Source organism: Nerophis lumbriciformis, linkage group LG12 (assembly GCF_033978685.3).
Source record: "Nerophis lumbriciformis linkage group LG12, RoL_Nlum_v2.1, whole genome shotgun sequence".
NCBI lineage: Eukaryota > Metazoa > Chordata > Actinopteri > Syngnathiformes > Syngnathidae > Nerophis > Nerophis lumbriciformis.
Window position 1 is genome coordinate 47,853,725 of NC_084559.2, and position 18,641 is coordinate 47,872,365.

Sequence of the window (18,641 nt, forward strand, 5' to 3'; positions counted from 1 at the left end):
CCTCTACTACCTCAGTTTGCAAAAATTCTTGAGAAATGATTTGTAAATAGACTTGATAAGTTGATTGACAAACATGAGCTACTGAATGATCATCAGTATGGCTTCAGGAGTAATCCATCTACATCCCTAGCAGTGATGGACTTTGTAGAAAACGTAGCCACAGCAATAGAAAAAAAGCAACACACCGTTGGAGTAGTTATTGACTTATGTAAAGCTTCTGACACATTCCTTACTTCTGCAAAAATGGGAAAACTATGGCATAAGAGGTGTTTCACAACAGGGGTAAAGTAGTTATTTAAGTAATAGATCTCAATATGTGGAAATGACTAAGACTAAATCACAGCCAAGAAGAGTAACTTGTGGGGTTCCACAAGGCTGGGTATTGGGACCTAAGTTATTTCTACTATATTTAAATGATATTTGTTCAGTGTCTAATAAATGTAAATGTATTATGTTTGCAGATGATACAAATGGATATTGTTCAGGAGAAGACTTGAAGGAAGTGTTGAGGTTGAGTTGATTCAGCTAAAAAAATGGTTTGATATTAATAAGTTATCATTAAATGATAAGAAAAGTAAATGTATGGTGTTTAGTGGTGCAAGGGCAAATTGTGAAGCACAATTCAAATTAAATCTAGTGCAAATCGATGGAGTACATGAAACTAAATTCTTGGGAATAATAATTGATCATGAATTATGTTGGAAACCGCATATTGAATATATAAAGGGAAAAATATCCAAATCCATTGCTATTCTTTAGAAAGTAAAACGCATGCTGAATAAGAAATGTCTGCATATGTTATATTATTCTTTTATTTTTCCACATTTAACATATTGTGTTGAAGTTTGGGGGAATGTTTATAGAACAAACGTAGACCCAATAATTCAACTTCAAAAAAGGGTCATTAGAATAATACTATGAACATAGCAATCCATTATTTATAAGTTCTAATGTGTTAAAATGTTCGGATATTGTGTTTTTAAAAACAATGGAAATGATGTTTGGAGTAAAGAACAACAGCCTTCCAGCTTGTATTCTTATGTTATTTCAATTAGGAGGAGAAAACTATAATGTACGTGGGATATTGATTTTTGAAATAGGTAAAGCAAGAACAAATATAAAGTACAAATGTATTTCAGTTTTAGGAGTTAAATGGTGGTGATGAGCTGAAGACATGTACTTCTTTGTTAAGGTTTAAGAAAACATTGAAAGGCGAAATAATTGAAAATGATCAAATATAGTAACAATTACTTTGATTTTTTTTTTCTAACGTTGATGTTCCAGGCAATCTTATTTTCAGTAAAGGTATAGGACAGGCAAATATAAGCCTTGGCTTCAGCCTACTCCTTTTTCGGTCATGCTTTCTCTTTTTTCTTTTCTTTTGTGTGTAAATCTGTATGATTGTATATATGTATTATCTGTACTCTTTTAAACTGCTCACACAAAATGATTAAAGGTTGATGGTTGATTACATGACCGAAATCAACTTATTTCATTCATTCATTCATTGAACACTGTCCCTCAACTTGAAAAGTCGAAGTTAACGGGCGTGCGTACATGTTTTAATACATTGTAGGAAATATAATAGAGAAAGGGAAATACTGGAAAGTAAGTTAGCGAAAGAAAATATAAGGTTAGCAGTGGAAGATATATTAGGATTGAATTCAGAACATATAGGATATAGAGCAATATACACATATTTTAAAAACACTGGGTTCAATAAAAGAATATTTCATTTTTATTTATCTCCTTCATTGATGTGCATCCTCGATCAACAGACAATCACACCTCAACCATTCAACTACACATCTACACAGCAATGCCTGAGAAGGAGTAGGATGAAGACTAATCTTATTGCCCCTTTCAACATAGCACGCAGTCTTACCTAATAGATATCATATCAACCAACAATTACATCCAAATATAATGAAAACAAACACAAAAAAACCACAACAAGTGCAAAACTTCATGAAGTACAAAAAAAGTAATATACACCTCACGGGATGATACAAAACCAGGCAAAAAATTCAAATAAGTAAAATCATAAATATAAAGCAACATGCAAACACTTATGGCTGTCCGTATGATATTATTGTTCTGTCTTTATACATTTTTTCAATTGGAATATATTTTACAGTCTTTCATCTCATTTAAGGCTGCAGCTAACGATTATTTTTCTATTATTTTTTCGATGAATCGGTTAATCCATAGATTATTTTTTTCGATGAATCTATAGATTATTTTTCCTTTTACCAATTTTTTTAATTTTTTTTTCATTTAAAATGAAGACGAAAAAATAAATTTAGGCCAGTTTTTTCAGAAGGCATGGCTTTTATTTACACACAAAAAAAAGTGTGGCCACTCAGTCAACATTGACAACAACATGACAACATATTCTGTAACAATGTAAACCTTTAAAACTTTTAACATTTAACAAAACTAAAAGTAGCTTATTTGCTTTTTAATGTGCAAATATAAAATAAACATACAGTGCAAATCTTAATATTCTGCAATAGTATAAGCATTCCAAAGGTAAAAGTATTGCTTATTTTGCTTTAAAATGTGCAAAAATAAAGATAAACATCCAATACAAAAAAGTGCGTATTTCCTTGAATTGGCGCCGGGTGTATAGTATTCGCATGCCTCCAATTACTGCCGGGTCAAACTCGTTTCGCAAAATAATTAGCGCATGCCTGGCCTTGCCGCCGGCTCAGGATTAACGCCGGCTCAAACTCAGTTCGCAAAATATTCATTTTATTAGTGCATGTCTGGAATTTTCGCCGGGTCAAACTCGTTTTGCAAAATAATTAGCATATGTCTCGGACTTCCGCCGGGTCAAACTCGTCACGTCATGAGTGACACTTCACCTGTCATCATTTTCAAAATGGAGGAGGCCGATTTCAATCATTTGAAATCACATAAAGGGAAGAAGATTAAGAGCTATTCAGTAGGATTTAAGGTCCAAGCTATTGAATCTGCTAAAAAGAACAGTAAGCAGCTATGTTTTTTTAATATACCGTAGCTGCGTGTGTCAAATATGAGTCATTAAATGACTCCCGCCTCCTGGTGGTAGAGGGCGCTAGTGATCCTTCTTGCGACTACCGGTACTAGGGATGTCCCGATCCGATATTTGGATCGGATCGGCCGCCGATATTTGCCAAAAAATGCGCATCGGCAAAGCATGGGAAAATGCCGATCCAGATCCAGTTTAAAAAAAACCTCTGGTCCGTGTTTTCCAACGCACCGATTTAAATAATACATTCCACTTTTCTGCTGCTCCCTAATTTCCGTTCCGCATTTTCCAGCACACCTTCAACACATCCACAGGTCTGTGGATTCTCACGCAGTTGCTTTTAGCTGCTGGCATAACACGACAGGCTCTTCTCACTCTTTTCTGTGTCTCCCTCTCACAGACAGCAAGCGCACCTTCTTACACACGTCACATACTGTCACGTCATACGTCACATGCTGTCACGACACACGTCACATACAGTTTGTATGTGTAAAGTTAAAGTTAAGTTAAAGTACCAATGATTGTCACACACACACTAGGTGTAGTGAAATTTGTCCTCTGCCTTTGACCCATCCCCTTCTTCACCCCCTGGGAGGTGAGGGGAGCAGTGGGCAGCAGCGGCGCCGCGCCCGGGAATCACTTTTGGTGATTTAACCCCCAATTCCAACCCTTGATGCTGAGTGCCAAGCAGGGAAGAATGCTGGTATGAGCTTTTAAACATAACCCGTTAACTGCTGCCAATCAAATGGTGAATAAGATACTCTTTAGGGTTCATATGTTTGTAAATCTGACTGTGATGAAGTCAGTGTTACGGCTCAGGCTCCTGCCAACGCCGCTCATCCGTCTGTGCGCACCTCGGGACACGCCCACGGGTGCGCACATCCACGCCCTGCAGCAGCCACCAGCTGCAATCACTCACCGGCAATCTACACTCCTGGGTCTGATGAGGGCAAGCTCAATAAAGGACCAGTGGACCCAAGGATCAGCGCGGGAACTTAGTTTTCTCATGGTGTACCGTAAGCCTTATGCGCTCTTACTGTGTTGTTTTTCCCTCCGTGATTCTGACGTCTGTTGCTCTTCCGCAGTGCCTTCCCGAGTCTTCCCTCCTCGAGATCTCCCGTTGTTTCCCCGGTGTTTTTGGACTGCCTTCTTCGTTTCCCGACTCCTCACTCGCCCCTGGACTCTGACGTCTCTCTCTGCCCCACGGACCCCTCGCTGATCTTGGACCCCTTTTGCCTTGCCCTCTTTGGACTTGTCTGCCTTTTTTCTCATCAACACTTGGTAACACACTTCAGATATCTACACACATAGTCTTACCACACACACACACACTCTTGTATTTTAGTCACACACTTTATTTCTATAGTTTAGTTGTATTGTTTATTATTATATATAATAAATGATTGTATATACTGCCCCCTGGTGTCTGAGCCGTCACCTCTTTAGTCTAAACACAACAGTCAGTGCCTCAGCAGCCATCAACCTCACCGCACGTCACTGCTGCTGACGTATGCAGTAACATTTATACACCTATTATTTTATACACATTATGAGGGACAAACTGTAAAAATGGATTATTAATCCACTTGTTCATTTACTCTTAATATCTGCTTATTTTCTCTTTGATGTAATAATCACTTAGTCTTCTCTTCTTTGATACTTGACATTAGTTTAGGATGATACCACACATTTAGGTATGGATGTGATACCAAGTAGTTACAGGATCATACATTGGTCATATTCAAAGTCCTCGTGTGTCCAGGGACATATTTACTGACTGTATAAACATAAAAACATTTTCAAAAAAGGAAGAAAGACTTTGTGATGATAAAAAATATCGATGTAATCATAGTAGTATCGGCTAGCTACGCTCCTGTACTTGGTATCGTTACAGTGGATGTCAGGTGTGGATCCACCCATGGCATTTGTTTACATTGTGACGCCGATGAGCTATTGTATCCTCCTACGGTGTGTAGTGAAGCATGTTTAGCTATTCCTCGTCCTCCAGTGATAATGATACTTGTAAGAAACTTACTTTATTTGTCACCATGGAGGCCAGGATTAGTGATTTAGAAGCAGATAAAACACTGTGGATGGATGTTAGCTGCATGTCTTAAAGCAGCTCTTCCTGAGGGTGTTTCAGTGTTATAACTTCACCTTTATCTTGACTTTTTACACCAAAATGCGCCCATTCTCCCTTTTCTGTCTACACACTGTATCTGCTTGTAAGTACTCTGTGTGTGTGCGCTGCCGAACATGCTCCTCTGCTAGTAAAGCCAGCAATGTCACGACGTGCAGTCATGCCCATTAAAGGGGGGGGGGGGGCAGTACTTTTTAGAGGCGGTATAGTACTGAATATGATTCATTAGTACTGTGGTACTATATTAGTACCGGTATACCGTGCAACCCTGCTGTCAACTGGCAAATCCACCTCTTGTTGTTTCCTTTTCTTGGTCTCTGGCAGGTGCAGAAGCAAATGAAAGAAGCATGCACCTGTGCATAAATGGCAGCTAATGCCACCAAAGTGTCTCGCTTCATATTCATGAGCTGCAAAGCTGCTGGTGCTTCAATTCTTCTTTACTGACGTTTTCTCCACCAACATGTTGACATAAGCCTGCAGCGCACGCACACACACACACACACACACACACACACACACACACACACACACACACACACACACACAATATGTGTACAATCCAGGTCCAGGTCCAGTCCCTGGTCAGGTCTGCAAACTAATGACTTTCCCAAGTGGATTCTTTTAAGTAGCAGCAGCTGCTATAAAAAGCCTGGAGAAAAGACAACATCCGTTAGTGGACAGAGGTGTCGTCATGGCAACTAAGTGCTTTTGTGGTTCTCCGTGGAATGAAGCCACGCAAGAAGCTGGTGTTTTTTTGCGTGGACACGCGGTGACTCCTGCAAGTGATCCGTGCTTTGAAGCAAGTCTTTGGGACAGAGATCTGCTGCCTTCTACTGGCGAGTCTTAGACTTCGACTTAGACTTAAATATATATAAAGAAATAGATTACTGTACAGATAAATATATTGCACTTTTTCACATGCGTCCACGTTTATGGATGTATGTTATATTGTCTTTTTTATTCCACACTGTAAAAAATTACTGTAAAAATACAAAAAAAAATGACAGTTATATACTGTTCTTCTTAAATGCAGTTAAGTACTGTAAATTGTGTTGCATTTTACAAAAAATATCGACCAGCAGTAAGTTACTGTAAAACTACAGTATAATTCAGTATTTTTCAGACTTGTTTCTTGGGTCCGCCCACAATTCGTCCAACCGAGCTTCATTTCACCTGGCCGCCGCAGCTAAATCCATCCTACTGCATGGTGTGTTTTTGATAACAAGGTAAGAGTCACTTGTACCTTGATGTGTCATTTTCTGTTTCAATTGCTTTATATCCATCCATCCATCCATTTTCTACCGCTTATTCCCTTTGGGGTCGCGGGGGGCGCTGGAGCCTATCTCAGCTACAATCGGGCGGAAGGCGGGGTGCACCCTGGACAAGTCGCCACCTCATCACAGGGCCAACACAGATAGACAGACAACATTCACACACTAGGGACCATTTAGTGTTGCCAATCAACTTATCCCCAGGTGCATGTCTTTGGAGGTGGGAGGGGCCTATCCCCAGGTGCATGTCTTTGGAGGTGGGAGGAAGCCGGAGTACCCGGAGGGAACCCACGCAGTCACGGGGAGAACATGCAAACTCCACACAGAAAGATCCCGAGCCCGGAATTGAACCCAAGACTACTCAGGACCTTTGTATTGTGAGGCAGATGCACTAACCCCTCTGCCACCGTGAAGCCCAATTGCTTTATATATATATATTTATAAAGTCCGAAATGACATAGCGTCACAGTCAGCATCACAGACACTATCGTTGACCACATGTACCGCCGCATGCTAGCGAGCTAAGTTTTCTTCATTTTTGTCATAGTGATCATAATGTCATAGTCATCTCAAAAAGAAGATAACTTGCAACATATGTGCTACGACTTGCAGCAATGTATTTGCGTATGTTAGACACATGCGAAGTCATAGTTGTGTGCCTAATGCATGGTTTATTTGTGCTTTCCCTAAATGCACAAGAGTTTTTTCCAACTTCTCAACCTTCAAAACTCACAGCCGTCGTCATAAATATGGCAAGAGTAGGACTGATCTGTATAGCGCAGAAGGTTTACCTTGTAATATTGTCTCATGTAGCGCGAAGTGCGATGATATACGGGGCCTTCTCCTGCATTTGAAAAGTCATATTACCGAAGGTAGGACAGTTACGTGCCCCTTCAGTCAATGTGAAAAAAGATTTACAGTCAAGTCTACTTTCACATCGCACGTGTCAAGGAAGCGCTACGGCTACACTCAACCAAGTTTGACTTGCTCAATAGCAAATCCAAGTCACAATGCTTTGCTCTGATTACGTGGTACTTGAATTCAAAAAAAATGTTCACAGCACTGAAAAAAGGTTGAGAACCACTGTCCTAAGGCAGCGGTTCTCAACCTTTTTTCAGTCATGTACCCCCTGTGAACATTTTTTTTCATTCAAGTACCCCGTAATCAGAGCAAAGCATTTTTGGTTGAAAAAAAGAGATAAAGAAGTAAAATACAGCACTATGTCATCAGTTTCTGATTTATTAAATTGTATATATTTGTAGTGGTCTTTCTTGAACTATTTGGAAAAAAAGATATAAAAATAACTAAACACTTGTTGAAAAATAAACAAGTGATTCAATTATAAATAAAGATGTCTACACATGGAAGTAATCATCAACTTAAAGTGCCCTCTTTGGGGATTGTAATAGAGATCCATCTGGATTCATGAACGTCATTCTCAACATTTCTGCACAAAAAAAGAAATGTTTAACATCAATATTTATGGAACATGTCCACATGTCTCAGCTGCATTACTGCTACGCTTGAACCAAGCCTCCATTGTTTTCTACATGGATAGTTGATTGGCAGTTGGTGCTGTGTGGCACCGCCAGGTAGGGTCAAACCATCATGGCATGGGGGAAACTCTGGCTTTGTGGTAATGAATAGAATAGCCTACTTGATTTGATGTTCAGTTTATGAACTTACATTCATATTTTGTCCAAGTATTATTCAATAAATGTATTTATAAAGGATTTTTGAATAGTTGCTATTTTTAGAATATTTAAAAAAAATCTAACGTACCCCTTGGCATACCTTCAAGTACCCCCAGGGGTACGCGTACCCCGATTTGAGAACCACTGCCTTAGGAGACTACATGTAAACAGAGTAAAGAGAGAGCGAGTGAGGTGGCCATTCCAAATACCTTTTAAAATGCTACCCATATTGGATACTGTTTAGGAACATAAACTGCATTTCTTGACTGTACCAGTTGCTGGTGACAAAGTCACAATAAAACGTTGGATGATCAGCATGGAAGGTGATGTCATCTGCGAAGGCGTCCAACCTAGCTTCATCTCAGGGCTTGCTGCCCTTCTTGCCACCTACTATGTGTTCAACTTGGAATACCCAAGAGGAAGGTGCTCGGACATTAGAATTTGTTCAAAGGTAAATCCCCTTGATACTGTTGGGATATTTTGCCCCTTTTCTCACCTCTGTTCAGGAATTTGACTTGTCATTTCCCCAAGTTTGTGCCTTAAATCAATGACTCTTCTGTTCCTTTGTGGACCTTCTTATTAGGGACCGAAGCACCAGTTTGACTCTAGGATACAGAGAAGGTAGGTAATGTGCAGGTAAAGGCATGTTGACTGGGTCAAAGAAGGAAGCACCTGTTTGACCCCAGGATGCAGGAAAAGTAGGTCATTTGCAGGTAAAGATATGTTGACTGGGTGATGGCAGGAAGCACCAGCGTGACCCGAGGATGCAGAGCAAGTAGGTAATGTGCGGGTGAAGATGTGTTGAATGGGTAAAGGCAGGAAGCACCAGCGTGACCCCACTATGTAGAGAAGGTAGGTAATGTGCGGGTGAAGGTATGTTGAATGGGTGAAAGAAGGAAGCGCAGGTGTGGTCGAGGCAATGCAGACAAGGTAGGTAATGTGTATGTTGTATGGTGAAAGAAAGAAGCACCAGTGTGACCCCAGGATGCAGGGAAGGTAGGTAATGTGCAGGTAAACATATGCTGAATGGGTAAAGGCAGGAAACACCAGCTAGACTCCAGGATACAGAGAAGGTAGGTAATGTGCAGGTAAAGATATGTCGAATGGGTAAAGGCAGGAAACACCAGCTAGACTCCAGGATACAGAGACGGTAGGTAATGTGCAGGCAAAGATATGTCGAATGGGTAAAGGCAGGAAACACCAGCTAGACTCCAGGATACAGAGACGGTAGGTAATGGGCAGGCAAAGATATGTCGAATGGGTAAAGGCAGGAAACACCAGCTAGACTTCGGGATACAGAGAAGGTAGGTAATGTGCAGGCAAAGATATGTTGAATGGGTAAAGGCAGAAAGCACCAGCGTGACCACACTGTGCAGAGAAGGTAGGTAATGTGCAGGTAAAGATATGTTGAATGGGTAAAGGCAGGAAGCACCAGTGTGACCCCAGGATGCAGAGAAGATAGGTAATGAGCAGGTAACGGAGAAGGTAGGTCATGTGCGGGTAAAGGTATGTTGAATGGGTGAAAGAAGGAAGCGCAGGTGTGGTCGAGGCAATGCAGACAAGGTAGGTAATGAGCAGGTAACGGAGAAGGTAGGTAATGTGCGGGTGAAGATATGTTGAATGGGTGAAAGAAGGAAGCGCAGGTGTGGTCGAGGCAATGCAGACAAGGTAGGTAATGTGTATGTTGTATGGTGAAAGAAAGAAGCAGCAGTGTGACCCCAGGATGCAGGGAAGGTAGGTAATGTGCAGGTAAACATATGCTGAATGGGTAAAGGCAGGAAACACCAGCTAGACTCCAGGATACAGAGAAGGTAGGTAATGTGCAGGTAAAGATATGTCGAATGGGTAAAGGCAGGAAACACCAGCTAGACTCCAGGATACAGAGACGGTAGGTAATGTGCAGGCAAAGATATGTCGAATGGGTAAAGGCAGGAAACACCAGCTAGACTCCAGGATACAGAGACGGTAGGTAATGTGCAGGCAAAGATATGTCGAATGGGTAAAGGCAGGAAACACCAGCTAGACTTCAGGATACAGAGAAGGTAGGTAATGTGCAGGCAAAGATATGTTGAATGGGTAAAGGCAGAAAGCACCAGCGTGACCACACTGTGCAGAGAAGGTAGGTAATGTGCAGGTAAAGATATGTTGAATGGGTAAAGGCAGGAAGCACCAGTGTGACCCCAGGATGCAGAGAAGATAGGTAATGAGCAGGTAACGGAGAAGGTAGGTCATGTGCGGGTAAAGGTATGTTGAATGGGTGAAAGAAGGAAGCGCAGGTGTGGTCGAGGCAATGCAGACAAGGTAGGTAATGAGCAGGTAACGGAGAAGGTAGGTTATGTGCGGGTGAAGATATGTTGAATGGGTGAAAGAAGGAAGCGCAGGTGTGGTCGAGGCAATGCAGACAAGGTAGGTAATGTGTATGTTGTATGGTGAAAGAAAGAAGCAGCAGTGTGACCCCAGGATGCAGGGAAGGTAGGTAATGTGCAGGTAAAGATATGCTGAATGGGTAAAGGCAGGAAACACCAGCTAGACTCCAGGATACAGAGAAGGTAGGTAATGTGCAGGTAAAGATATGTTGAATAGGTAAAGGCAGAAAGCACCAGCGTGACCACACTATGCAGAGAAGGTAGGTAACATGCAGGTAAAGATATGTTGAATGGGTAAAGGCAGGAAGCACCAGTGTGACCCCAGGATGCAGAGAAGATAGGTAATGAGCAGGTAACGATATGTTAAATGGGTGAAAGCAGGAAACATCAGCGTAAATACACGGTCCCGTAGATGGAGAGAAAACACATAAATAGAGAGAGGCATTGGGGAGGCTTTAGCATTGTCTTCCTCTCTCAATTTGTCTTCATGGGTTTTAGACAGAGGTGGGTAGAGTAGCCAGAAATGGTACTCAAGTAAGAGTACTGTTACTTTAGAGATTTATTACTCAAGTAAAAGTAAGGAGTAGTCACCCAAATATTTACTTGAGTAAAAGTAAAAAGTATGTTGTGAAAAAACTACTCAAGTACTGAGTAACTGATGAGTAACATACACACTCATATCATATATATATATATATATATATATATATATATATATATATATATATATACATACATACATACATATACATTGATATATACAGTATATAATTTATAAGTAGTTATTTTGCTGTTTTTGTTTACATGTTAAAGGTGTTTTAATGAATATACATGCATGTTTAACATATAGATTCCTTTCTTTAATGAAGACAAGAATATAAGTTGGTGTATTACCTGATTCTGATGACTTGCATTGATTGTAATCAGACAGTCGTGATGATAACGTCCACGTTTTCAAATGGAGAAGAAAAGTTCCTCCTTTCTGTCTAATACCACATGAAAGTGGTTGGTTTTTGGCATCCTATTTGTCCAGCTTCCATATTCGTTTTTATACACTTTGCAAGAAATATATTGGCGTCAAACTCCGTAGCTTGCTAGCTTGTTTGCGCTGGCTTTCGGAGACTCGCGCAGGCGCGATGGTGCGGCACTTTTATTGTGAAGACAGGAACGTCCTCATGTGCGGTCAGTCTTGAGGCTTTTGACGGTACGGTTGAAATAAAACAAGTATCTTTTTTCCTTCACACTTTTGATTGATTGATTGGAACTTTTATTAGTAGATTGCACAGTACAGTACATATTCCGTACAATTGACCACTAAATGGTAACACCCCAATAAGTTTTTCAACTTGTTTAAGTCAGGTCATGTGACCACCTGGCTCTGTTTGATTGGTCCAACGTCACCAGTGACTGCATCTGATTGGTGGAACGAAGTGAAACGTCACCAGTAAGGCAGGCACTTTGAAGGTCTGTCTGACAGACCAAAACAAACAAAGCGTGCATTAACAGATCGATCAAAATGAGTAGCGAGTAGCGAGCTGAATGTAGATAATTAAAATAATTGGTTAATAAAAGCTTAAACTTGCAAGGCCATTTCTCCAGTCATTTTTATGCCAGCAGATTACAGGGGTTTTGATTTTGAAAAATTAAAAGTTCAACTCATGAACTTCTAGTGGCATTATACTGTAAAGCTCAGTCTAAAGTGCTTACAATTATTTGACTGTAATTAACTGTTCATGGATATTACACTAAAATAACAGTGTAATGCCGCTAAACAGATGACAGTATTATGCTGTGAAGCGTATATTTGATACAGCATAGTACTGTGATACCTTTTACAGTAATAAACTGTAGTGATAAATCACAGTATGTGTGCTGTAGAAAAACAGTTTTGTACTGGAACCATTAGCTGCCAGTAGGTTACTGTATTTAAACGGTGAACATTCTTACAGTGTGCAGCGAGTTAATCCATTTTGGGGGGAGTTGAGGGGATCATTTAATTATGATGCGTTCAAGAGTCTTACGGCCTGAGGGAAGAAGCTGTTACACAACCTGGAGGTTGTGCTTCGGAGGCTGCGGAACCTCTTTCTAGAGTCCAGCAGTGAAAACAGCGGTATAGCTCGGGTGGTAGAGCGGCCGTGCCAGCAACTTGAGGGCTCCAGGTTCAATCCCCACTTCCACCATCCTAGTCACTGCCGTCGTGTCCTTGGGCAAGACAGGTGCATGTCTTCGCAGGTGGGAGGGGCCAATCCCCATAAAAGCATAAAATTGATAAAAAGCAACCAAGCATTTGTCAATCAATTTTTTATTGAAGTGGGACAGCAGCAGCACTCAACCCATGGTACCACATGGTGCCACATGGTACCACTCCGCAGCGCTGAGCCCATGGTACCGCCTGGAAAAAAGATGACTATCAGAAGGAGTGAAATGTACAAAAAAATGTGTATGTGTCAGTAGAGTTGTGTGTGTTAATCCTGCTACCTTATATGGAGTGGCTTCGTCTGGCCCTTTTGGCCGCCGGTGCCTCATCACCGGGATCCTCTACGATCCCTTCGCCGCCATCGCGGGCCACGATCCCTTCGCCGCCATCGCGGGCCACGATCCCTTCGCCGCCAACATCGCGGGCCACGATCCCTTCGCCGCCAACATCGCGGGCCACGATCCCTTCGCCGCCATCGCGGGCCACGATCCCTTCGCCGCCATCGCGGGCCACGATCCCTTCGCCGCCATCGCGGGCCACGATCCCTTCGCCGACATCGCGGGCCACGATCCCTTCGCCGACATCGCGGGCCACGATCCCTTCACCGACATCGGGGGCCACGATCCCTTCACCGACATCGCGGGCCACGATCCCTTCGCCGCCATCGCGGGCCACGATCCCTTCGCCGCCAACATCGCGGGCCACGATCCCTTCGCCGCCATCGCGGGCCACGATCCCTTCGCCGCCAACATCGCGGGCCACGATCCCTTCGCCGCCAACATCGCGGGCCACGATCCCTTCGCCGCCATCGCGGGCCACGATCCCTTCGCCGCCATCGCGGGCCACGATCCCTTCGCCGCCATCGCGGGCCACGATCCCTTCGCCGACATCGCGGGCCACGATCCCTTCGCCGACATCGCGGGCCACGATCCCTTCGCCGACATCGCGGGCCACGATCCCTTCGCCGACATCGCGGGCCACGATCCCTTCGCCGACATCGCGGGCCACGATCCCTTCGCCGACATCGCGGGCCACGATCCCTTCGCCGACATCGCGGGCCACGATCCCTTCGCCGACATCGCGGGCCACGATCCCTTCGCCGACATCGGGGGCCACGATCCCTTCGCCGACATCGCGGGCCACGATCCCTTCGCCGACATCGCGGGCCACGATCCCTTCGCCGACATCGCGGGCCACGATCCCTTCGCCGACATCGCGGGCCACGATCCCTTCGCCGACATCGCGGGCCACGATCCCTTCGCCGACATCGCGGGCCACGATCCCTTCGCCGACATCGCGGGCCACGATCCCTTCGCCGACATCGGGGGCCACGATCCCTTCGCCGACATCGGGGGCCACGATCCCTTCACCGACATCGCGGGCGACTGTTGGCATTTTCCAAGTTGTGTTTGGTAAGACACAGAAATACAAGTTACAGTGAAGGTAAGATACAGGTTACAAATGAAACAGTTCATTGTCAGGCTACTCAAGGAGCTGATGTTGACTTTTCATACCTCTTCTCTTGAGAGCTCTGTTCTCAACTTGAAGGGCTTGGATTGTGTTCAGGGACTTCACTGCAAGAGAGGGCTTAAATTAAAAAAACAATATTATAATGTCAGATGGTACAAACCCCGTTTCCATACGAGGTGGGAAATTGTGTTAGATGTAAATATCAACGTAATACAATGATTTGCAAATCATTTTCAAGCCATATTCAGTTGAATATGCTACAAAGACAACATATTTGATGTTCAAACTGATAAACATTTTTTTTTTTGCAAATAATCATTAACTTTAGAATTTGATGGCAGCAACACGTGACAAAGAAGTTGGGAAAGGTGGCAATAAATACTGAAAACGTTGAGGAATGCTCATCAAACACTTATTTGGAACATCCCACAGGTGTGCAGGCTAATTGGGAACAGGTGGGTGCCATGATTGGGTATAAAAGTAGATTCCTTGAAATGCTCAGTCATTCACAAACAAGGATGGGGCGAGGGTCACCACTTTGTCAACAAATGCGTGAGCAAATTGTTGAACAGTTTAAGAAAAACCTTTCTCAAGCAGCTATTGCAAGGAATTTAGGGATTTCACCATCTACGATCCGTAATATCATCAAAGGGTTCAGAGGATCTGGAGAAATCACCGCACGTAAGCAGCTAAGCCCGTGACCTTCCATCCCTCAGGCTGTACTGCATCAACAAGCGACATCAGTGTGTAAGGGATATCACCACATGGGCTCAGGAACACTTCAGAAACCCACTGTCAGTAACTACAGTTGGTCGCTACATCTGTAAGTGCAAGTTAAAACTCTCCTATGCAAGGCGAAAACCGTTTATCAACAACACCCAGAAACTCCGTCGGCTTCGCTGGGCCTGAGCTCATCTAAGATGAACTGATTAAAGTGGAAACGTGTTCTGTGGTCTGACGAGTCCACATTTCAAATTGTTTTTAAAAACTGTGGACGTCGTGTCCTCCGGACCAAAGAGGAAAAGAACCATCCGGATTGTTATAGGCGCAAAGTGTAAAAGGCAGCATGTGTGATGGTATGGGGGTGTATTAGTGCCCAAGACATGGGTAACTTACACATCTGTGAAGGCGCCATTAATGCTGAAACGTACATACAGGTTTTGGAGCAACATATGTTGCCACCCAAGCAACGTTATCATGGACGCCCCTGCTTATTTCAGCAAGACAATGCCAAGCCACGTGTTACATCAACGTGGCTTCATAGTAAAAGAGTGCGGGTACTAGACTGGCCTGCCTGTAGTCCAGACCTGTCTCCCATTGAAAATGTGTGGCGCATTATGGAGCCTAAAATAGCACAACGGAGACCCCCGGACTGTTGAACAACTTAAGCTGTACATCAAGCAAGAATGGGAAAGAATTCCACCTGAGAAGCTTCACAAATGTGTCTCCTCACGTTTACTGAGTGTTGTTAAAAGGAAAGGCCATGTAACACAGTGGTGAACATGCCCTTTCCCAACTACTTTGGCATGTGTTGCAGCCATGAAATTCTAAGTTAATTATCATTTGCAAAAAAAAAAAAAAAAAGTTTATGAGTTTGAACATCAAATATGTTGTCTTTGTAGCATATTCAACTGAATATAGGTTGAAAAGGATTTGCAAATCATTGTATTCCGTTTATATTTACATCTAACACAATTTCCCAACTCATATGGAAACGGGGTTTGTAGAATCTACCTTCCTTACATTGGTTCTGGGCAAGCTCTTCTCGCGCCTTTCCGGCATCCTGAAGGGCCTTTCCGGCATCCCGACGGTCCTTTGCGGCATCCCGACGGTCCTTTCCGGCATCCTGAAGGGCCTTTGCGGCAACTTGACGTTCGAGGAATATGGCCCTTTCCTTTTCACAGTAGTACTCCTCCAGTCGTTCCCGCTGGTCTGGCGGCAAGTTTTCCAACAATTGCTGAATGTCCTGTTCAACACACACACACACACACACACACACACACACACACACACACACACACACACACACACACACACACACACACACACACACACACAGTATAGGCGACTTATATAAACCCTCGGTTACATTAGGCTGACCATATTGTGAAATCCCAAAAAGAGGACACATATATGCGACTAGGTGAACATTTGCCAGTGATACTCAAACTTGCTTTATAAACAGAGGTTGGTAATAACGCGCTACCAGTGCTGTACGGTGTCGTTGATGGGGAAGCAGCCGCATCGCTGCCTTCTCTCGTTATCCAGGCCCTCACACCCCCGGTTCAAAGCTCAGCTGCAGGGCGGATGTGGATGTTTTGTGAAGGGCCCGATACATCTCTAAGGTCACCGCCGCACCACCGCCCCGCCCCTTGCGTCAACCACCTTCACCTTCACCAATCAATCAAAACGGGACCGGCAGTTGGCGGCGGCGGCGTGTGACGGCAGCAGAGCGACGAGGGAGAGGCCCAGCTGGCGGCTGGCAGCAGCGGGACCACATCGCGGTGACAACGGCGAGGCTAGCGCGAGAGAGGCTAGAGCGAGGCTTGCCAGGCCAGACGGGATCCCATCAAAGATCTTGGGCATTAGACGACATCTATCGGGACCGGGGACAGCCTAGGCCGAAGGCAGTGAACACCTGCGACAGCCAAGATCAACATGGGGCCAAAGAAGGTGCTCTCTCCTGATGAAGGTGAGGAGATAAGGAGATGGCTTGAATTTTGAACAGCAGAGGTATCAGCCATTAAGCAGTACCAACAGACAATTATGCAGCTGGTGGAGGAGGTCAAAATTCTACGAGTCGAGAATGACGCAAAAAATGTACAAATAGAACAAATAACGGACCGAGTGGACGAACTGGAACAGTACACAAGAATAAATGACGTTATTCTGACCGGGCTTAATATAAAGCCCCGTTCATGAATTAATTACATATTACAAAACTGTTGTACACTAATTCATATATGTTATTTTGTTATATAAAAAGGTCAGTAAATGATTCTATATATTTGTAAACGCTTTGAAGTGGGAAAGGGATAGGATCAGGCACGTGCACACATAGGGCCCTATGGGTGCTTGAGCCCCTGCCCTTTTTTGCCTCGTCTTAAAAAGTGCCCTCTGCCTGTGTGTGCTTTTTCTCTTTTTTTCTTCTTCTTTAAACAACAGTAATAAATTCCTGTCAAGGATGTAAAAAAAACAAACAAAAAAACCAGCGGTACAAAAACTCCACGTTTTCTTGTAATACCGGGTTGTTTAAGCCTGCCACTTCCGCCAGAAAGAGAGAGAGAGGGCGAGTGAGTGAGTAAGTAAGAGGAGAGAGAGCCAACTGCGCCCGTGAGGAGACGTGACAGTGGAGCAACTTGAACCTGTGAGTTATGGTCTAGTCGCCGTCCACTTATTCAGCATCTAATATGGGTAATATTTCAGAAACACGCTGTATTATTCTAGTATTCAGTGTGCCAGCTTCTGTTTTTGCCGGACGTCGGAGCACGCCGCATCAATGGGCGAGGGCGGACCTACGTCACTTCCGCCCTCCAATCCCCTAGCAACGCGGTCGCCATATTGAATTGGTTGAAAACAAACCAGCTCACAGCGAACACAGCATTGACAGAAAAGGCATTTAACGAGGTTTCACGGCATTTTAAACTGTTCTAAATGGCGTATGATTATGTAAATAGTCTTTCCAGTGAGGCTAGGTTAAGATACGAGTTAAAATGTTCTGTAGTTGGATTAAACGACTGCCCTTACCGCCTTCCAGCAGATGCGTGGACTGATAATCCTACACAATGGCCGGACATGGAATTTGGAAATCTTTATGTCTAAAAGTTAAAGTACCAATGATTGTCACACACACACTAGGTGTGGCGAGATTATTCTCTGCATTTGACCCATCACCCTTGATCACCCCCTGGGAGGTGAGGGGAGCAGTGGGCAGCAGCGGTGGCCGCGCCCGGGAATCATTTTGGTGATTTAACCCCCAATTCCAACCCTTGATGCTGAGTGCCAAGCAGGGAGGTAATGGGTCCCATTTTTATAGTCTTTGGTATGACTCGGCCGGGGTTTGAACTCACAACCTACCGATCTCAGGGCGGACACTCTAACCACTAGGCCACTGAGTCACAAGCGCACCAGGTCGGTTGTTCGCTTCGGTTGTTATATAACGAATAAATCACATAAAAATGGTTCAATCACCCAAGGTATGTTGATAAATGATAATAAGGATGACACGGTGGCTACCAGTATCTGTACATTGATTATATCTGTAGAGAGCTCATTCAAATTCAGTTCAGTATTATGATTTATTATTTGCTGAATGACTGGAAATAGCCTTTATACCGTATGTTATTGTTGTGCAACAACAACAACTTCAGCTGTCGAACGTTATTCAGTAAAAATTCAACGGGTTCAACATTAGCATGGACCAAGTTGTGGTTAAGAAGGTGGATTTTTGTTCCTTATATTTACCAGAAACGAAGTGATCCGAACACACG

General features: G+C 43.6%; 1 protein-coding gene across 2 annotated transcripts in view; it reads right to left on the reverse strand.

Moving 5' to 3' along the window:
* Positions 1–12,770: 12,770 nt before the first annotated feature.
* LOC140679270 (uncharacterized) overlaps positions 12,771–18,641 on the reverse strand; it is a 30,349-nt gene continuing 24,478 nt past the window's right edge. Inside the window, exons 3-6 of one of the 2 annotated variants that reach the window (XM_072914366.1) lie at positions 15,895–16,117; positions 14,196–14,255; positions 12,963–14,066; positions 12,771–12,876 (exon numbers count right to left, since the gene is read on the reverse strand). In XM_072914366.1, the coding sequence (XP_072770467.1) occupies positions 12,964–14,066; positions 14,196–14,255; positions 15,895–16,117 (1,386 nt within the window). In that variant the 3' untranslated portion in view covers positions 12,771–12,876; position 12,963. Of the gene's footprint in view, positions 12,892–12,962; positions 14,067–14,195; positions 14,256–15,894; positions 16,118–18,641 lie in introns of both variants that reach the window. The other variant, XM_072914367.1, reaches the window with a different exon arrangement.